This window comes from Chrysemys picta, chromosome 4 (assembly GCF_011386835.1).
Source record: "Chrysemys picta bellii isolate R12L10 chromosome 4, ASM1138683v2, whole genome shotgun sequence".
Taxonomy (NCBI): Eukaryota; Metazoa; Chordata; order Testudines; family Emydidae; genus Chrysemys; species Chrysemys picta.
The window spans coordinates 87,822,604-87,843,918 of record NC_088794.1 but is presented as its reverse complement, the minus strand read 5'-3'; the positions used below and the strand labels follow the sequence as shown (position 1 = coordinate 87,843,918).

The 21,315-nt window shown below is 43.2% G+C and overlaps 1 protein-coding gene across 4 annotated transcripts in view; it reads left to right on the top strand.

Annotated features, from left to right (window-relative positions):
* DCAF5 (DDB1 and CUL4 associated factor 5) overlaps positions 1 to 21,315 on the top strand; it is a 100,299-nt gene that overhangs the window by 48,658 nt on the left and 30,326 nt on the right. For all 4 annotated transcript variants that reach the window (XM_008172540.4, XM_005305916.4, XM_042849343.2 and 1 more), the window contains one exon: positions 10,852 to 11,065. In XM_008172540.4, the coding sequence (XP_008170762.1) occupies positions 10,852 to 11,065 (214 nt within the window). The remainder of the gene's footprint in view (positions 1 to 10,851; positions 11,066 to 21,315) is intronic.

Below are 21,315 nucleotides of genomic sequence, written 5' to 3'. Positions count from 1 at the left end.
GGCCCGTAACATGGACCTGCAGGCGGAGGAGATAGTGGAGGTGCAGGACCCCATCGTAAATATCCTCGCGGCGGATGCCCCATCGAGAGTGGCGTTACCCCTGATCCGCACGATCCAGGCGAATGCAAGTATGATATGGCAAACTCCTGCCTCTATCCCACCCACAGCGAGAGGGGTGGAAAGGAAGTACTTTGTCCCCTCCAAAGACTACGAGTACTTGTATACCCACCCCCAGCCGTGTTCACTGGTGGTGGCATCAGTGAATGCAAGGGAGCGCCACGGTCAACAGGCCGCAGCGCCCAAATCGAAGGAGGCTAAGCGCCTCGATTTGTTTGGCCGTAAAGTTTATTCAGCCGGAGGGCTGCAACTTAGAGCGGCTAACCAGCAGGCGCTCTTGAGCCGCTACAACTTTAACTCCTGGAACTCTATGGGGAAGTTCAAGGAATTGGTTCCCCAAGAGTCCAGGGAGGAGTTTGGGGCCCTGGTAGAGGAGGGTAAGAAGGTGGCTCGGACCTCCTTACAGGCCTCCTTGGACATAGCGGACTCTGCTGTGAGAACCCTGGCCTCAGGTATCGCTATGCGGAGGATCTCCTGGCTCCAGGTTTCGGGTTTGCCTCAGGAACTGCAGCAAACCCTGCAGGATCTGCCCTTCGAAGGACAGGGGTTGTTCTCGGAGAAGACGGACTCTCGCCTGCAGAGCCTCAAGGACTCCAGGACAATCATGCGTTCCCTGGGGATGCATGTTGCGGGCCCTCAGCGCAGGCCATTTAGGCCTCAGCCTCAGCGCTTCTACCCCCCCACACCTCGTCAGAGACAGGACTCGGCCCGGAGGCGTGGGCGAGGTGGTAGACGAAGGTGGACCGGCCCTCAACCCGGTCAGAACCAAGGGCCACCAAGGCCACCCGCAGGCCCCAGGCAGAACTTTTGAAGGTGCGGTCGAGGACGGCGCCCCAGTCATCCCCCAGGATCCAGCCCCCTCCTTTCGGGATCGCCTCTCCCACTTCCACCGTGTTTGGTCCCTTATAACTTCGGACCGTTGGGTCCTTCGCACGGTGGAGAGGGGATACGCTATCCAGTTTTCTTCAACCCCCCCCTCCCAGCCCCCTTCCCCGTCCCTCTTCAGGGACCCTTCTCACGAGCAACTTCTTATACAGGAGGTTTCCACGCTCCTTGCTATGGGGGCCATAGAGGAGGTTCCAGTAGAGTTAAGGGGCAAGGGATTTTATTCCCGTTACTTCCTCATTCCCAAGTCCAAAGGAGGTCTGCGACCCATCTTGGACTTGCGCGGACTCAACAAATTCGTAGTAAAGTTGAAGTTCCGCATGGTCTCTTTGGGGGCCATTATCCCTTCCCTCGATCCTGGAGACTGGTTCGCCGCCCTCGACATGAAAGACGCATACTTTCATATTGCAATTTACCCGCCTCACAGACGCTTCCTGCGATTCGTGGTAAGCAAGGTGCACTACCAATTTGCAGTCCTTCCCTTCGGCCTATCCTCGGCCCCAAGAGTGTTCACGAAATGTATGGCTGTAGTGGCAGCGTACCTTCGTCGGCAAGGGATACAGGTGTTCCCGTACCTAGACGACTGGCTGGTACGCGGTCGCACCAAAGAGCAAGTTCGAGCTCACGTCCACATAATAGTGCACACATTCAACGAGTTGGGCATCCTACTCAACAAGGACAAATCCACTCTAGAACCTACCCAGAGAATAGAATTCATCGGCGCAGTCCTAGACTCCAGACGTGCACAAGCCATCCTGCCAGACAACCGCTTTTGTACCATCACGGGCCTCATTCAAGGGCTCAAGGCCTTCCCAACTACCACGGTGAGGTCGTGCCTCACCCTGCTGGGTCACATGGCTTCCTGCACGTACGTAACCAGGCATGCCAGACTTCGGCTTCGCCCACTCCAGACCTGGGTGTCATCGATATACCGCCCACATCGGGACAGCCTGAACATGGTGGTCACGGTCCCGAACTCGGTCCTGACCTCCCTCACATGGTGGCTAGATCACAATGTGGTTTGCGAGGGGATGCCGTTTCACGCCCCACAACCCTCTCTGCACCTGGTCACAGACGCTTCATCTCTGGGTTGGGGCGCCCATCTCAACGAGCACCATACCCAGGGCCTATGGACTGCACCTCAGCTAGCCCTGCACATCAATGTTCGGGAACTGATGGCGGTGCGCCTGGCGTGCCAGGCATTTCTCAATCTCCTACGTGGCCGCTGTGTGTTTAGTTCTCATCGACAACACCACGGCCATGTTTTACATCAACAAGCAAGGAGGAGCACGTTCGTCAATTCTATGCCAAGAGGCCATTCGCCTGTGGGACTTCTGCATCGCCCACTCAATCCATCTCACGGCATCGTTCCTCCCTGGAGTCCAGAACACTTTAGCGGACCGACTCAGCAGGTCTTTTCAGACGCACGAGTGGTCTATCCGGCCGGACATCATACATTCCGTCTTCCAGAAGTGGGGGTTTCCCCAGGTAGACCTGTTTGCATCTCGAGACAACAGGAAGTGCCACGTGTTCTGCTCCCTGCAAGGTCGAGCTCCGGGCTCCCTCTCGGATGCGTTTCTCCTTCCCTGGAAAGACCACCTGTTTTATGCCTTCCCTCCGTTTCCTCTGGTCCACAAGGTACTGCTCAAATTGCGCAGAGACCAGGCACAGGTAATTCTGGTCGCTCCAGCGTGGCCGAGACAACATTGGTACACCACACTGTTGGAACTCTCGGTTCAGACACCGATCCCGCTTCCATTATGTCCGGATCTCATCTCTCAGGACCACGGCCGGATGCGTCACCCCGACCTGCAATCTCTTCACCTCACGGCGTGGCTGCTCCATGGTTCACCCAGGCAGAGCAACAATGCTCACTCTCGGTCCAACAGATTCTGTTGAGCAGTAGGAAGCCTTCAACACGGACCACATACTTGGCCAAGTGGAAACGGTTCTCCTGTTGGTGCGAACAACGAGCCACGTCCCCGTTACAGGCACCTATCCCTCTCATTTTGGAATATCTCCTCTCCCTAAAACAGCAGGGGTTGGCGATATCTTCAATTAGAGTTCACCTGGCCGCTATATCGGCTTTTCACCCAGGGGAACTCGCGTCCTCGGTATTCTCTAACCCGATGGTCGTTAGATTCCTCAAGGGCTTAGACCGGATGTACCCACAACAACGTCAGCCCGTTCCGACGTGGGACCTCAACCTGGTTCTCTCCAAGCTCACAGGTCCTCCATTCGAGCCACTGGCCACCTGTTCACTTTTGTACCTATCCTGGAAGACAGCCTTCCTCGTAGCCATCACCTCAGCAAGGCGCGTTTCTGAACTCAGGGCGCTTACATCCGAGCCCCCTTACACAGTTTTCCATAAGGATAAAGTGCAGCTTCGTCCACATCCTGCCTTTCTCCCTAAGGTGGTTTCTCCTTTTCATATCAACCAGGATATATTTCTCCCGGTCTTTCATCCTAAACCGCATGCTACTCGCCAGGATCAACGTTTGCATTCTCTGGACGTACGCAGGGCTCTGGCTTTCTATATTGACCGCACAAGGCACTTTAGAAAGACGACGCAACTCTTCGTTGCAGTGGCCGACCGAATGAAAGGCTCACCGGTCTCCTCACAACGCCTATCCTCCTGGATTACGTCTTGCATCCGGACTTGCTATGACCTGGCAGGTGTCTCAGCACCGCACCTCACCGCCCACTCCACGAGGGCCCAAGCTTCCTCGACTGCTTTCCTGGCGCAAGTTCCGATCCAGGACATTTGTAGAGTGGCGGTTTGGTCATCAGTCCACACGTTTACAGCTCACTATGCACTAGTGCAGCAGTCCAGGGACGATGCTGCCTTCGGATCAGCGGTTTTGCACACAGCAATGTCTCACTCCGACCCCACCACCTAAGTTGGGCTTGGGAGTCACCTAATGGAATGGATATGAGCAAGCACTCGAAGAAGAAAAGACGGTTACTCACCGTTGTAACTGTTGTTCTTCGAGATGTGTTGCTCATATCCATTCCAAACCCGCCCCCCTTCCCCACTGTCGGAGTAGCCGGCAAGAAGGAACTGAGGGGGCGCCAGGTCGGCTGGGGTATATATTCAGCGCCATGAAGGCGCCACTCTAGGGGGCTCCACAGCCGACCCGCCGGTGTTGCTAGGGTAGAAAATTTTCCGACGATCATGCACGCGGCGCGCGCACACCTAATGGAATGGATATGAGCAACACATCTCGAAGAACAACAGTTACAACGGTGAGTAACCGTCTTTTCTTTCGATATCCCCATCACCTGTAGTAAAGGTTCTAGGGTGCCCCATTGTCTCAGTGGATTTGCACAGGTGTAACTGATTGGAACTTGGTAAACAACGTGGTTGAGATGGGATTGTATTCCAACTTGTGCATCACTCTTTTCGTTGTCTCGGTTCTTTAGGATTAAAAACAGTGACAACTTTTATTTTTAGTCACTAAATACAGTAGCTAAGAATCTGATTTTTTAGTAAGCAGATGCTATTCTTATAGTCACTTATCAAAGTTGAAATGAATTTCAGATGTTGGATTTCTCAGTTGCTTTGTCCAGACTCAGCAGAGAATTAGCTGGGCATTAAAAGCTACCCAAATTCCCACAGAGATCTATGCTGAGAACTGCTTAATAGTTAAGCATCAGTTGGCGAGCAGATATTTGGTATGCTCACGCTGATGGTGGGTTGTAAAGCTTGACTTGGTACTGTGAAGTTGGAGACAAGCCCTACCATGTTGTTAATTTCACTTAAAAGAATTGCCAATCTAATGGACGTAATTTGTGGTAAGTAGGCTTGAATGTATAGTTAGGGCTGAAACGAGTGCCGCACAGCTTCTCTAGATCCATTCGCTTATGTAGCTATGATTTGTACCCTGTTATGCTCCTTTTCCCCCTCTTAAGCCCTGTGTATAGCAGAAAATGGGGTCCTGTCCAAAAAGTCTGCAAATGCATTTTCCTCACTTCCCCATGTGCCCCAAAACCAAATGCAATACAGGTTTGTGGACCAAACAGTATGCAGTATTCAACTCAGAAAGCCTACTTGACATCTGCTTCTACAGGACTGAATTACTATTTCTAAATCTGGTCACTATTGCAATTTGGCTAGATCTACTCCTGCTGGCTAAATGTTTAAAGTTTGTGGGGAGGGAGCTGTGTTTTGAAAACTATTTTAAAACAAATGTTCCATCTCCCAGTGCACAGAAGGTTTAATGTTTGTCCAACTCCTTTGAATGCATTCATGGCTGCAGCTTCTCTTGCTGTATTTGGTAGTCCATTTTACCCATTAATTATCTTTTGCATGTATAAAACATGTAAACGTGTTGTGTATGTGATGGCTATTATTTTGTTTTGTATTGCACATGTATCCTTGTGGGACTGGGCATTGGGGGCACCTTATGTACAAGTTCAGATGGTATAAGGGAAAATTCTAATCTCCCAACATCAAAGTTTAAAAGAAGACTGTACCTATATTTTTCATCAGCCCAGCAATTTAAGTCTGAGAAGCAGGAGTCCTTTTATCTTGAATTATTGGAATCAAAAACTCTCAATATGCATTTATGAGCTTTCTTCATGGGGCAGCCATAATGCTGGAAAGTGAGATTATTGGAAGACCTGTTAGTCAGCAGGTAGTTAAGACTGTAACTAGCTTTGCACTATAAACTAGACCACCTGATTTTGTGTGTGTGCTTTTCTACCAGAAGAGACTTTTATCTGGGGAAAGTTTTTGGGGTAATCTAGACAGCATGATTAGTCAGATTATTAGTACTAAAGATGTGGTATGCACTTCACAAATGATGGAGAAAGACACTGTTCCTGCCCCAAAAACTGAAAGTGACAGTTATGACAGTTTGAAAAACCAAACTTTTACCTTTTTGCCACATCATAACTTTAAAATAGTTTGACCTAGAGATTCCAAACTTGGTTTATTGTACTCTCCCCCTCCTCCCCCCCACCCGAGTACCTTTTACTGTCTTGGGAAGGTTCTAGTAGGTTTGGAGTTGTTCAGTAACTTTGGGCCAAGGCTATGCGAAATCTTTAGGAGCGTATATCATCCACATATTGAGCACCATTTAGAAAGTCGACAGTTGAATCAAAAAGATATGCAAGACTTTAGATATCGCTAACTATACCTGCTATGACGTATGCCTCAGATGCTTCCTTAACCATCAGACCCTCTTCTTCACCCTTTCCTATGTGAGTCTTCTATAAAATTTCTCCTCTTACCATGCATACTCCTGTCCATCCCCATCCAACTTTCTATATACAATTATCAAACATGGTCCCCATTCTGCTATAAAGCACTAACTCCCTTCTGCCATCTCTGCTTTTACCTCTTCTTCTTACACCCCCCCCCCCCGCAATTGACTCCCCAACCACCTGCTGCTTGGCTTCATGGAATTGTGCAGGGAGTATGCAGTGTAATCTAATTAAATCACCCTTGTAGTGGGGAGCTGGAGAGCAGAGAGTCCTGGCAGGCATGTGCTGGCAGGAAGACAGAATACAAAATGTCAGGTAATTGGTGCAACAAAATAATGAATTCTATGGCCATGAAGTCTGAGTCCAGGGAGCCCTGATTGAGATGAATGGGGTAGATCGGACCACTGAGTACTTTTCTAGCTGTTGACAGTCTTGGAAAGATAACATTCAATTGGTTTACATTCAGTTTGAGCTTCACTGCAACCAGAGAAACTTAATGAAAACTGAGATTCTAGAGTACAATTCCACAGCAATGAAATTGCAGATTACATGGGACTCTACTGATCAGAGCTGTATTTACATTAAAAGGTTAGCTTGCATTATGGGGGAACGTGAGGGCAGAGGTTTGGTGCTTTTGAGAGGCCTTAAATATACATTTCCATAGCTTCAGACTTCTTTTTAAGTATAACCTTAACTCTGAATTTCTTTCGGGCTTGACTGGTGTTTGAGATAAAATATTCTTTTAAAGTTTGTTTCCCCCAAGTTACTAAAACATTCACAACATTAAATCTAACAAAGTTTTTTGTTTTTGTTTTTTTTGTCAAATAACTTTGCGACCACTCTGGGAGACTAATGCAAAGGTCTGTAAACCAGTTTCCATCTGCTTTAATGTTACGCTACTACTATAAAATGGCATTTTGGAATGTGTCTTTCATACAGCTGTCAGTGCATAGCAGTCGCAACCATGGAAAGGTTACTATAAGAGAGCAGGTGGGGACAGTAGACTGGGAGAATTGTAGTGGGCTGATAATGAGTACTGGCATGGGGCACTGGTGGGCACTATTATTTCTAGGTTGTATAGAAGTTGGTTTTGAGCAACATTCTTTTTAAAAAAAGAGAAAATCAGTAGTGATGCAAGGAGAAAGTTCAAAGAGCTGGTGTAGGGGACTCATCTGTGTTCATCAAAGGGGATGAGGGGGGAAAGGGAGTGTGTGGATTGTGAGGGGGAACAGATATAGTGAGAGAGATGGCCAGAATTGATGAAATGGAGGATGTGGCAAGATGACCTCATGGCGATGGATGGAATGGCCTTGTAAACTCTTAATATTTAAAAATAAAACACTGTTTAAACATGAAGGTTTCTTCTGGAGTTAGTTAGTAAAAAGAAAACACAACAGTTTTCTTTTGTGACTGTGTGTGTGTGTGTGTGTGTGTGAACTGCTTTTTGTAGATTTCAAGTTTTCATTAAAAAAAAAAACTTTCAGGTTTTTGGTGAAAATTTTTCAGTTTTTCCACAAAATGTTGAAATTTCCCCCTGAAAATGCTGACTTTTTTTCTCTCATTTTCATGCAGTTTTTCACCAAACCCCATTTCTCAACCTGCTTTTTTGTTTTCCCCCTTCCTTCTTAATAAACTAGCACTGACGTACACATGCAGCTTGAAATCTAGTCAGTGTGGTTTTTTTAAAAGCTGTCACTTCCCCCTCCTCCCTTTCTAAGAGATATCTATTTTTTTCTCCCCGGTTGGTTTATTGGGGGGGGAAAATACAACCCCACAAACAACAAGGGTGACAGACTGACTATACAGGGGAATCAGTACAAACGAATGGAGGGAGGCATTTTTTTTCTCCCTCCTACCCTTTTTCATTGCTAGGCCAGGTCTAGGCTACAGACTTTTACAAGCATAGCTATGTTGGCTAGGGGTATGACAAGGCAAGATTTATGACCAGCATAACTACGCTGGCAAAAACCCCTATTATACACACAGTTACACTGGCAAAACTGCACTTGTGCAGATATAGCTTTTTTTCTTTCTTTCTGTGATGTGTGTGGCTTGGATAAGCTACACTGGCAAAAGCACAGTTTTGCCAGTATAACTGCATCTACCTTAGAGGCTTGTCTGCACTAGAAAGTTGTGCCACTTTAACGATACTGGCATAGATAAAGCAGTACAACTCCCCTTCGTGTGAACACAGTTATGCCAATATAGCTGTTCCCTTACAGAAAGGGGGATAAGCTATACCGGCATAAGGCATTTTTGTACCAGTATAACTGTGTCCATACTAGAGCTGCACTGGTATAACTACATTAGTTTAAAAAAAATCACATCCATAAGTGACATCAATATACCAGTACAAAATCTCTGTGTAGACCCAGGCCTACGAGCTCTTTGCTGATACAGTATAATGGTATAGCTATACGAGCAAAGCCTTCCAAATGTAGACCTGGCTCCGTGAATTCAAGAATATAGTTACAAGTGTTAACTTGTAACACTTCTAGGTACTTTTGTCTATTAAAAAAACAACTTTTCCCCACTCACGTTTGTTCCATTCAAAAAGTAGGTTGGAAATGGTTTCAGCCTATGATGTTAGGTTTCCATACTATCATTGTCTCAGACTTCATAAAGAAGTCATTTACAAAGGAGGCTTTCAAGGGTTTGTAGGTTTAATATTTAGGAGTAAAACCCAGGATAAATTTTGAAAAGGGACTGGTGATTTTGGGTGCTTAAATTGATATCTTATGGGGCGGGGGGGCTGATTTTCAGAAAATGCTGAGCACCTGTTCTCTGAAAATCAGATCCTTTTAGGCACCTTGGGTGCCCAACATGAGAGTTATTAGTCACTTTTGAAAAACATGTCTAGTTTCTTCATGGAAATCCAGCTCTGGCCACTGAGGCGGCGGGGGGAACTGAGCCCATTTAAAATACATTAATAGGTTCTTCTTGACTCTAACTAAAGAGCAAGTATCTGTTCAGTTTTACAGTATATGTCCTGAAACAAGACATGCTTAAACCTTTGTGGAATGCAGATTCCCTTCCATGGGGAGTGACTCACTTTTATAAAAGCCTTGGGCAGAGAACTATATCTGGAAATATGATGCGTTAAAATCTATGAGTCAACTTCCTCTGAAAATATGTGACATCTGTACGCACATGCCTGTTAGCTACTGAGGGTGGACAAGATTTTACAGCTGTGTACAAATCAGTTGGTGGGGACTCCCCCAAACCCATGAACGAAAAGGTCTATCTCAGATGTTGTGGCAGGAGTCATTAAACCCCTTAAAACCAGACACAGAGCAAACAAAAGATTTTCCCCATCCATAGAGTAAATATGCATTTTGGGGTTGAGGGATAGCTCAGTGGTTTGAGCATTGGCCTGCTAAATCCAGGGTTGTGAGTTCAATCCTTGAGAGGGCCACTTGGGGATCTGTGGCAAAATCAGTACTTGGGCCTGCTAGTGAAGGCAGGGGGCTGGACTCGATGACCTTTCAAGGTCCCTTCCAGTTCTAGGAGATGGGATATCTCCATTAATTAAAAAAAAAAAAAAATTAAAGCACAAAGGAACCCAAGCCAACCAAGTTTCTATTATCCTGGGCACCTGAGGGAGACAAAGAGCTTGGCTTTCCTGTAAAGAAGAATCTTTAGGGTCTGGGAACACCAACACTCACTTTTGTCTTGGACACATGAGCAAGAGTTGACATAGGTACACTTGTTGTGAGCAGCATGCTGGGTGAGGCTACAGACTTCTACCATGTAAGAATTTTAGGCAATAGTGTCCTATGTAATATAAGCTTTGCCTACTTAGCAGTATTTGTAGGTGACGCATGTTTGAGATTAGCTAACTCTTATCTTATGCTTTCTCATAATAACTTAACCTTAAAGTAGTCTTTTATTTAAGATACCTAGAGCTGATTGTCCTCACTAGCAGTCAACACAAACATTACTTGATGTGCTGTAGAGATGTAAACTGTAAATGGAAGCTGGAATGAGGGAATGGTCTGATCATCTACTTGTGGATAAAGAGCTGCAGCCTCCATCCTCCACCAGCATGGTAGCAGAAAAATATTAGCCCACACTAGTTAGGGCACCGGATGAACCAAAAGATCTGAGTGCTGGCAGGGCAAAATCAAAAAGGCAAATAGCCCAACCCTACAACAACAGTGTGTGGTTTTTTTGTTCTTTAGTTAATAATTGTAATCATCTGTGTCTTAGAATTCCCTGCATGGGGACAAATTCTATGTGCTGCACATGGCGGCAGGGAGGAGAATAAAATCTCTGTCAATTAAGCAAGCAGCACTAGCCTCTATCTCCAAACACCGTTCTAAACTGAGCACTTTTGATAGCTTGTCATTCAAGCTTTGATTCAAATTTGCTGGGGAATGGGTGCTTTGAATGTTTTTCTGCAGAAATTGGGCAGAGAGAGACTTTATTCAGATGTATAAAATTGTTTATATTGCAGCATAATGAAAATGACGACACCTGGAGCAAAGATCATTCTGCAGAATTTCCTCTTCTCTTTAAAACTCTGATAACTACACTGGGAGATCACACATGTATTTTAAAAAGTGAAATACAGTTGATACTCTTATGTACACTTTAAATTTCAGGCAGCCTGCCTGACTTGTTCTCTCTTCCCTTTCGTAGTTCACTGCTCCGCTATGGTGGAAATCTGTCCCTTCAAAGTGCCATGAGTGTCCGATTCAACAGCAATGGAACCCAGCTGCTGGCACTGCGTCGGCGTCTTCCACCAGTCCTCTACGATATCCACTCCCGACTGCCTGTCTTCCAGTTTGACAACCAAGGTTACTTCAACTCGTGTACCATGAAGAGCTGCTGTTTTGCAGGCGACCGTGACCAGGTAATGGGCAAGTGGTGCCCTCCCAAGCTCACGTGCTAATTACTCTGTGCAAAAGTAGAGGCTTTCATGAGCATTTGAAAACAACTTTAAGAGCCTTCTCTGATTTGGGGGCTACTGAATCCAGAACACACGGGGGGGGGGGGGGGGAGGGAGGGAGAGGGGGAGTTGTCCTGTTGCAATACTACACAATTGTAAGTGGAAAAATAATGCACACCAAGGGGTGTGGTAAATTCTACATCTGAATAAAGTAATCTAAAATTAGAAAATGTTTTCAAAGGAAACATGTAAATTAGCTCTCTGAAAGGTCCATTTGATCAATTTTAAGACCTGTGAATTAGACAATATTGTCTAGGTCAGAAAACTAAACTTATTATTTAAAGCCAGAGAAACAGGCCGGTAAAATCAAACATTGTGGGTATTTAAAATTCTTTTTTCTCAACTTACATGTCAAATTTTATTATTTTACAAGTAAAAACGAATTTTTACAACTACTGGAACCACAAAACCTGCCCAGCATGTGAGATTTCCCCTGATATCAATAATAAAGATTCTGGAATCGGAACTTTAATTTCCCATGCAGGAGATAGAATAGCGTCTCTTGTAACTATAAGGGCTCAGGCATGAAAACCTATTTCTGTTACTGAAGTAAGTGGATATGACTAAGAAGCACAGGGAGTAGGTATGTTTGTGCATTTCTAATCAGAGTGCACAGAAGCAGTACTGAAGGCAATTTAAAAATTAGAGGAGTTTGCCCCATGGAAACTTAAAAAGGGCAAAGAAATATATTGCAGAAGCAAATTAACCTGTTATACATTTGGAAACATGCCACTTCTTATGGGTCCATAATGAACAAACCTAAAGATGACACTAACTATTCTTTTTTCCTCTAGAGGTCAGAGTAGAACTACAATTGGGACCCAGATAGACCTTTAGCCTTACGCTTTTTGTACTTTTGGGGGGGGGAGGCATACATTCATTACTTTATGAGAAGAATGTGGGCATTCTTCACTGGGCCTGTTCTTTGCCTTTTGAAAAACCCGATAGACAGGTTATCTGGTTCAGTTAGGAAGCTGGTATATAAGCATTACATACAATATAGAATCTCTGAGCAATGGGAGATGCACTTCCTGATGAAATTTAGAGCAGGGAAGGAAAGAGGGAAGCTGAGACATAAAATGGAACATCAAGAGACAATTGGGGCAGTCTTCCAAAATGGCAAACTTTTTTTAGGGTGTTACGGAAAACCTTTCACTGCTGCCAAAACATGTACGTGTAACTTAATCTTTGGTGTGGGGAAGTCTGTTAACTGCAGAAATGTCAAATATTACTGGGCATACTAATCATACCTAGTACATCAGTCAACCAAACTAAAGGAAAACTGCAGTGACTTTTTTTCACCACTGATTTAGAGGACTCCAAAAATAATGAATTGGAATATGAAAGTTCAAGAAACTACACAGCAATAGTTAAAAGTAAGTAACTGGATATGTTTTAAAATATCCAGTGATAGGAATTGGACATGTAGGTGCTGTCACTTCCAATAGGAATTGCATCCTGGTAGGGCATATCTAGACATGAAGATAAGAGCTAGAACCTGCAGCCAAATCCACAAGGGATACAGGACAGGAGACTTCTGCAGTTCTTTGTAAGGCAAATTCTGTACTTTGGCGGGTGTGTTGGAGTTCTTTGTTTTTGTATGTTATATGTGTCCATTCATGAAACCAGAAAAATTACAGAATTTACAGAAAAAGAGCTTAGAAATTTGCTCCCATCGGTTTATCTTGGAGTGTTATGCTGCATCCTATTACTGTAGTACCTTAGTGCCTTCCACGTAAAATCAGTAGCAAAGTCCCTAATGAGCTTTGTGGAGTCTCTGACACTTTTCCCTTTATGGGGTCAGAACTCTGCTTTGGGTGGGGGGTTGTTTTTGGAGGTAGGAAGATGTGAGGAAGGGTTTGAAAATAAAAGGGATGTTCAATTTGTGAATGTCACTTAAGATAGAAAGGCATTCTCCAGCTGCAGCTCTCGTTTCTTGTCTTCTGGTATTTGCCAAGCAGACAATATGTATGATTCAGGCCTTGTTTTTAATTTTATGTTCAAGACATCTTCAGGAAGTAACTCAAGATTTAATATTTTACATTGGACCTAGTGATTAATACTTTATATGCTATTCCAATTTTGAATTAAAAATCCTGAGTATTGTACAAAAGTTGAGACCCTCTGACAAAGTTGTATTTGATTTAAAAGTTATACTCCTAAATGGAAAACATGTGGTTACCAAAGGCATACCTTAATAGGGCGTGAGATGGAGGTTGTGTTGAGGGGGCTGTACTTGAGAAATGAGTTCTATCGACTAAACTAGTGATTTTTTTTTTTTTTAATTTCGTCTTTGGGAGCTGGGGCAGGAAAGAGACCATTCTAAGGGGTCTCAAAGATGAAGCATGAGGTACGGAACAAGTCATAAACATATTAGCAAATGATCATGCAAAACCAGGAAAAAAACATGGAGGAAGAAAAGTAAATTTATTGACTGTTTAGAGATGGGGAAGAGGCAGATTTCCATGTCTTTGTCCTCCTTTATATTATTCACTAGTTAGCTTAGTTTTACATATATATTGGGCTGATAGCTGAATATAAAGGTTAATTCCCACTAGAGAGTATAAAATACACTCTTCATTGTTCGGCAAAAGTCCTAAATAACCAACATTGCTAAGAATGTAGCTTTGGTTAACAGAACTTGTAGATGATTCTTTGTCCAGACAGTGATGAAGATAGAAACTGTTAGAGAGTTTTATGGCCATTAGGCTCTACAGGTGTTCTTGTGTTTATCTCTTATTATTTTATAGGGCTTTGTGCTCTGGAATCCCATTCTCTCTGATAGACTCTGTTAACCATCTCATGGAACAGGGTTAGAAAATGCTGTAATATTTGTCATTGAGAATGGGAACCTGCTGCAAGTGATTTGCATGCAGGCAAATGGTATTAAAGCAGGCCTGCTGCTAGTAAAATAGAAGCGTAATGTCGATGAGTTAGTATCCTTGTTCCTTGAAGCTGTAAAAAGTAGAAATGTTCATTCTTTAGCCTCACTATGAAATTGCTGAACTAAAAATCATACAAAATATAAACTGAATCTCAATCATTACTGAAATTGAGAGAAATGATATAAAAGTGCTTCACTGGTTTGCGTTCCTATTGGACTTAGATATTTTGGGCACGTAGGCTGTGACAAGAACATATCCCTTTTGTTGGGTAGAGGCTAGTTAGCTGTGCTTCTTTCTGTGCCCTTGGTTACAGGCCTTTGTGTTCCTATGAAAGCATCTGAATCATTCAAGTCTGAACACTAACATAACCGTTGTCCTTACGAACCTGTTGAAATAATAAACAGAATATGCAAGATTTTTCCCAGAAATGCCAGACCCTCAATCTAGTTTGCTCTAAATATCTGCATTCTTTTTAGTTTTTTTTTTTTTTAATCAATCCATAATGAATTTCCATTTGTTTGGATTATAATGGATGATGATATTAGGGCCAGATTCTGCTACCCTTACTCATGTTGAGTGGTGTATTACTCTTCTTCAAATACCTAGGTTCTTATGGTGACCAAAGTCCAAATGAAAACTTCTATCGTTTGGATCCACACAAAATTCTGCCCTTGTCCTAGGTATTAAATATGAATACACTGTTCGCATGCCACTTACTAAGAAGACTCTCCTCTTCCTTTTACAGGAGCTCTGATCTTGGTCAGTGAATGAACACAATATAGTGTCTTGTTTGTCTTAATTAGGAGCTCAACTCAGCCCAGCCTAGCTGCTCACACACCCACAGAAGAAAATAAGGAGTGTGGGGAAGGCAGATTGAATAGGCCCAACTTTGGCCTTAGTTACACCAATGCACCCTATCAACTTTAGAGGGACTGCCTGGGTTTAAATGAAGAGCACAATTTGTCCCAGTACATATACATTTAGTGGAAGGCATTTGTATCTTAGTGTTGGGTGGTGGTATAAAACCTGAAGATAGATAAACTTCCTGCTCATGATTCCCAGCTACAATATGTGGTGCAAATGAACAGAATGCCAATAACCAGCTTTTATTAGTAAAACACAGCTGGTTGTTGCTTGCTTCAATAAAAGGGTTAATTTGTATCCTGTGAATAGAACAAAAAGTGTCTTGAATCTATGGCATGCCCTCAGACATTACATCACCACTCAGCCTCTTCTGTTGACATTACACTGAAGGGGAGTTTCAGGAATGCATAACTTGCTGTACTGCAGACTGTTCAAACTCCCTATAAAGTTACAGCTTTCGTTCTGTTTAACTCTGCACACTAAACTCTGGTTAGGGATAATATGATTTATGCCCATCAACTAATCAAAACATCAGCACTGCTCTCTCCCAAACAGGATTAGTTATATGGTTCCTAAGCCCCATAAATGGGGGGGTGTTGCTGTGGTATAGAAATCTAACTTTTGTTGTACTTTCCTGCATGCTTTCTAGTTAAAATGAATTTGTTTGAGGCAGTGGTACTTCAGTGTCTAATTCTTTAAAAATTAAAGGAGCGTTTTCCTCTCTAAAGAGTATGTGTAAGCTTTTCCTGTGTGAAAGGATGCCGGAGTATGAACCATAGCTCACAGCAACTAATTTCTCTTGCAGCATCAGGCCTTGAAATGTAAAGGACTCAGTGTGCAAATATGGGTTTTGGGGGGGGGGGGGGTAGGGGGGTTGGACAATTCCTTACATAAAAAAGAATTTAGTGTCTTACTAAATTTTGCAGAGATAAAATTGGTGTCTGTCAGCTTGCTGAATGGCTGGTCTTCATTGATAAAGATTTTTTTATTTATTTTAAAAGCCTGTATTTGGAACTGAGCTTTGTATATAGAAGTTGAAGAAACACAATTCCACAGCCAAACATTGTCACTTTCAGTGTTTGTCATCCCATCCCATCCCATCCGATCCCAAAAGAGACTTCATGGGATCTGAATCTCAGCAGAAGTGATAGAGAATGCCCCCTTTGATTCTGCTGACTCCCCCTCGTCTCCCTGCAACCTTCCTGCCCTGTACATTTCTTCTCCCTCATTTCTTGCAGACCTTTGTAGGAGAGCTTTAGTCCTCTGGCCATTGAGGTCAGCACAAAAGGAGCTGTGCTCCTTTTAGGCTCTGCAGGCAAGGAGCCCTGATTTCGAGTACTTTCAGAGGTTTGCAGAATTGGAGCTTCTTTTATGTATACTTTAGGAAATCTACAGTGTAAGGACTTCTCTCTTCAGGATGATGGGTGTGGTCTGGTCTATGCTTTTAAAAAAAAAAAAAATTACCTGTTGCTAACAAAATAGGCGCCAGCGATGGGTACAGCTGAACTGGTACCGAATGCTGTTTAACTGCAAGTGTAGACAAGGACAAACTGTGTTCAGAATCAAGCTTAAAATCTGCCCTTTTCTAGATGGATAGTGATAAGAAGGCTAAGAATTTTGTATTCTCATAATTAATAGAATTTTGTAGTCACTGGGTTTAAGAGAGCAGGAAAAGCATGCAGGATGCCTGCAGCTGTAGCAATGTTCAGAAATAGTCTACATCTACCCCTCTTCCTCTCCGCATGCATAGAAACTTCTTCTTTGTTTTCTTTTGGACGTAGTGGGAATATTTTCCTTGCTGCAGAAATCTGCAGTCATAGATTTTCAGCTACTTCGCCTGGTGATTAAAAATTCAGTTTTACTATGCAGTGAGTCTGCAAAATATTGATTGATAGGTTTTGATGACAGTTTTGTATGACAGGTCTTTAAAATTGCTCCATGGACACTCAGTTTTTTTTCTTTGAAGCCAGTGTTTTTGTTGTTACCATAACACTGAGGAGCCCCCTGTGCTGGGCACTGTACAAACACTAAACAAAAACATGGTACCTGTCCCTAAAAGTTTACAATCTAAGTATGAAACAAGGCAATAGATGGATACAGACAGATGGATGGGGGTGTACAAGGACACAATAAGACAATATTGGCAGGCTTTATGAGTAGTGGGTCGCGTGCACCAGCAGCCTAATCATAGTCAAATTTGTGTGTTGAAAATCTCTCTCTCTCTCCTCTTGGTCACACTACATAGGCCTGCATGATTTTCAGCATGTCTTGTGCCTTGTCCACACCCGTGGCACAGCCATGTTAATGGAATTGGTTTTCAACATTAACCAAACTTAAAAGCCATTTTAGGATGCAAGGCAAACTTGTACAGTAGATTGGGGGCAGCGGGGGAGAGGGGGCATGTGAATTTTCAAAGGCAGAATAGGTGTGTTGCATAAATCCTATATATATTATTCATAAAGGGCAGGGTCTTGCTTTCTAAAGTGAGTCTTGGAAGGCAAAAATCCCCACAGAAGAGTCATCAGACTTGTATTCTTTTTAGTCTTAGTCATGAATTTTATTTTGGTTTGTTTATATGCTTTTTACATAGAATGGCTTGGTTTCCTTTTGTTTGATCTTCTAGAGGGAAAGGTAGATTTGATATCTGGACTCAGGGAAAGAGATGGTGAAGCTGGGAAAAAGGCACTTGTTACCTCAGGAGTACAGATAAGTTTCATTAAGTAGCAAATGTACAAATGTTTGCTTGACTGGGGACTGAAACTTGTATAAAATCCCCATGGGGGGTTAAGGTCAGTATAACTAGTATAACTAACTATTTTTCACACCCCTGAATGACATAGCTATACTGAAGTAAGTGTGTAGTGTAGACCTGGCCTTTAGCTATGACACTGAGTACATTTCCCAGACCTGAAGAAGAGCTCTTTGTAAGCTCGAAAGTTTCTCTTTCACCAACATAAGTTGGTCCAACAAAAGATATTACCTCACCCACCTTGTCTTTCAAATATCCTGGGACTGACATGACTACATCACTACATACAGCTTTCTATCCATACGTTTTTCTAATCTAACAAATACTTCTAGGAATAATTTCTACCTGCCTCTCTCCATACTTTTGATTGGGTATACGAACTCCCCATTGAGACAGGGTAAGAAGGGGTTAATAGTCTGCCCTGGATACAGGTATTAAATCAGCTCTACTCCACAATCATAAGTGTCAAGCCAGGCCCTTTGGCTGGAGTTAGTAATAGGGAGGGAACAGTTATGAGGAGAGAGGCCTCAGAAGTGGCTGCCCTGATGAGGAAAACTCATATTGAGAGGCTTAAAGGGAGCTGGGTTCACGGGACTGCGGACTACAGCCAGGCATGGAGACAACGGTCTTGTGTGTGGAAGGGAAGGCTTGGTCAACAAACTGGTCTTGTCTGGTCTTGTCTTTCAGGGAAAGAGGGGAGCCTAGAATATGAACTATTTTTCCTGTCAGGCAGTGGTATTTTCCTGAGGGTTTTACTTTAATTTTTTTATTTGGAGACATTTCCCCCAACTAATTCCATAGACATATCCTTATTTTTGTCTCAGCTGTGGCCAGTGGGCATTCTGCTAATATGACAGTGACACAGTACTGAAAACAGGTCCTTGATAAATACCAAATTCTCCTGTTGCTTGCACAAGTGCATATTTTCTACACACAAGAAATGTGGAATTATTACAATAATTCCAGTGAAATTGTAAAGTAAATGTCCGTCAATTAATATTCTCCATATGAAAAATATCTCCTTTGTTATCCATTTGAACCTGCCCTGTAGTTCTCATATCATAGAACTGATTTAATATAATGGAAGACCTAATGGCACCTACCATACCCTTTGATGGACCTATCCTCCATGAAGTTATCGAGTTCTTTTTTGAACTCTGTTATGGTTTTGGCCTTTACAACATCCTCTGGCAAAGAGTTCCACAGGTTGACTGTGTGTTGTGTGAAGAAATACTTCCTTTTGCTTGTTTTAAACCTGGTGCCTGTTCATTTCATTTGGTGACCTCTAGTTTGTGTTATGAGAAGGAGTAAATACACTTCCTTATTTACTTTCTCCATACCAGCCACGATTTTATAGATCTCAATCATATCCCGCCTTAGTCATCTCTCTTCCAAGCTGAAAAGTCCCAATCTTATTAATCTTTCCTCATATGGAAGTATTCCATACCATTAATCATTTTTGTTGCCCTTTTCTGTAACTTTCTAATTCTAATATATCCTTTTTGAGATGCGGGGACCAGATCTGCACACAGTATTCAAGATATGGGCTTACCATGGATTTATATAGAGGCAATATGATTTTTCTGTCTTATAATCTATCCTTTTCCTAATGATTTCCTTTAAAAGAATGAAATACTTAATTATGTGCTGATTCTTAGCAAATACTTTTCTGTTAATGGCACATGTGAACATTCTGCATGTTAATATCTACTGTAGTGATCAGCTACTGCAGCAAAAAATGCAGACTATGAAGCAGGTGTTTTTAACATTGGTGGAGGCTTCTCCTCCCAAACATCTGAGCATGTGAGCTCTTCCCTCAGTGACTGGCCTGATTCAAAAGTCACCACTATTTCAATAATCCTCTATTTGGGGGTCCACCATTTATCTTTTCACTATTTCCTACCACCCTCGTGATTCATCTCTGCTGGCTTACCTCCATGATCCTCATCAGTGTTACTCTACAAATCAGCTGGTAGAAGATACTCTGTTAGGAGTTAGTCTTGCCCATTCCCTTACAATCTAAGATCCTTGGACCACATATAAAGTGGAGTCTAAGCTGACAGAACATTGCTTATATGGTTCCTTCAATGGGTGCCTTTCTTTAAACCAGCTTAGTGGCTTTCTGACACTTACCAACATATAACCATGGCGCTGTGTTCTACAGCAGTATTAATTCATTCTGTCATGAAATATACTTCATTCCTATTCCTATCCCCCAATACCACATCTAACTATGGTTCATTGAAATACTAATTGAAGTAAAATTAATTATTTTCAAAAACAGATGTCTAAACAAACCTGGACAGGTGGCCCATTTACACGCCCCAGGCTTTGGCTCCAATGCTCGTGTACAGACAGCACAGATCAGAACCTCCTTTCCTCTCTGAATGTGCCAGAGACACGGGGAGATTGTTGATGGCTTCAGCAGCTCATCTTCCTTTTTAAGCTTCAGTTGCTGCATTGTTCTTCAGCCAGTGCAGCTCACATGCCTACACTCCTGGCTGCTCCCCAGTCCCTGACTGTAAACTGGACTCCAGTTCTGGTTTCCTGACCCCTGCTTCATGGCTCCATGCAACAGTGTAGGGAGCATGCTCTGTAATCCAGTTAACTGCTATTGTGAGGAAAGCTGGAAAACAAGAGACAACTATAGGGAGATCCTGTCAGGGCAAGGAGATATGGAGGGGTGGGAGGTGGGAACGTTGGCTACTGGCTTTGACGGCAGCAAAATGGCAAATTCTGTGACAGAAATGCTGAATTCTTGGCATCTTCTAAAATGTGGCTTTTTACTCCTTCCCAAAGTCCATGGGGTTCTGATCTCCCATCACTGAGCTATTGGTTCAAGCTGTCTGCAGACTTGTGCAGGTGACTCTTCAGTTTACGCTACTAACAGCTTTTGATGGCTATCACTAGGCACAACTCACTATTTAAAATGAAAACTGGGACTCGGGTACATCTGTCTGTGGCAAGAAGTGAAGTCTGTGGCAAATTCTGCAGCTACAGGCTACATCATACCATGTATGCACCCACATGTCTCACTTTGGAATTTGGCACACTGACTCTAAAGTAAGTTTAAGCTTGTGCAGCTTCATCAATGGGAGAGAGGACTATAGCATGAAGTGAATGACTAGCAGGAAAGTTTTAAAAAGAGTAACTTTAAAAAGTAGGAGAGGAGCTTTTAACTTCCTCTTCCAGCTCCTTGGCATGCAAGTTATGGCAAGTTAGACTCCCTAAAACTTGGACTGCTAGACACCACCACGTACGTCGCCTCAGTTTTTCCCTTTGTTACTAGGTTCCCAAAGAAGTTTGCTCCCAAACCAGACTCTTAGCATAGCTGCAGCCTGATGCATTTTGAAGTTTCCAGGCGGGCTGTATGCATCTGTTCTATTCTTTACAAATGGTTTTTCTTTTGATTTCTTTTTCCCTTTCCCCTTAAAAAAATAAATCTGAAACTAATTCCTTCTGATTATTCTTTTGTAGTACATATATTATGTAAAGCAAGACATGAGGTGCTGGGTATGACAGTGATTTTGGTAGAGAGGGAAACTTGGGGCATTATTGTTTAGCATCAGATGTTTCCTGATAGAAATATTTGTTTAGTTTTCTCTTGGACCATTTTCAGGGATATTTTGTCATTTTATTTTCAAACTAGGACCATC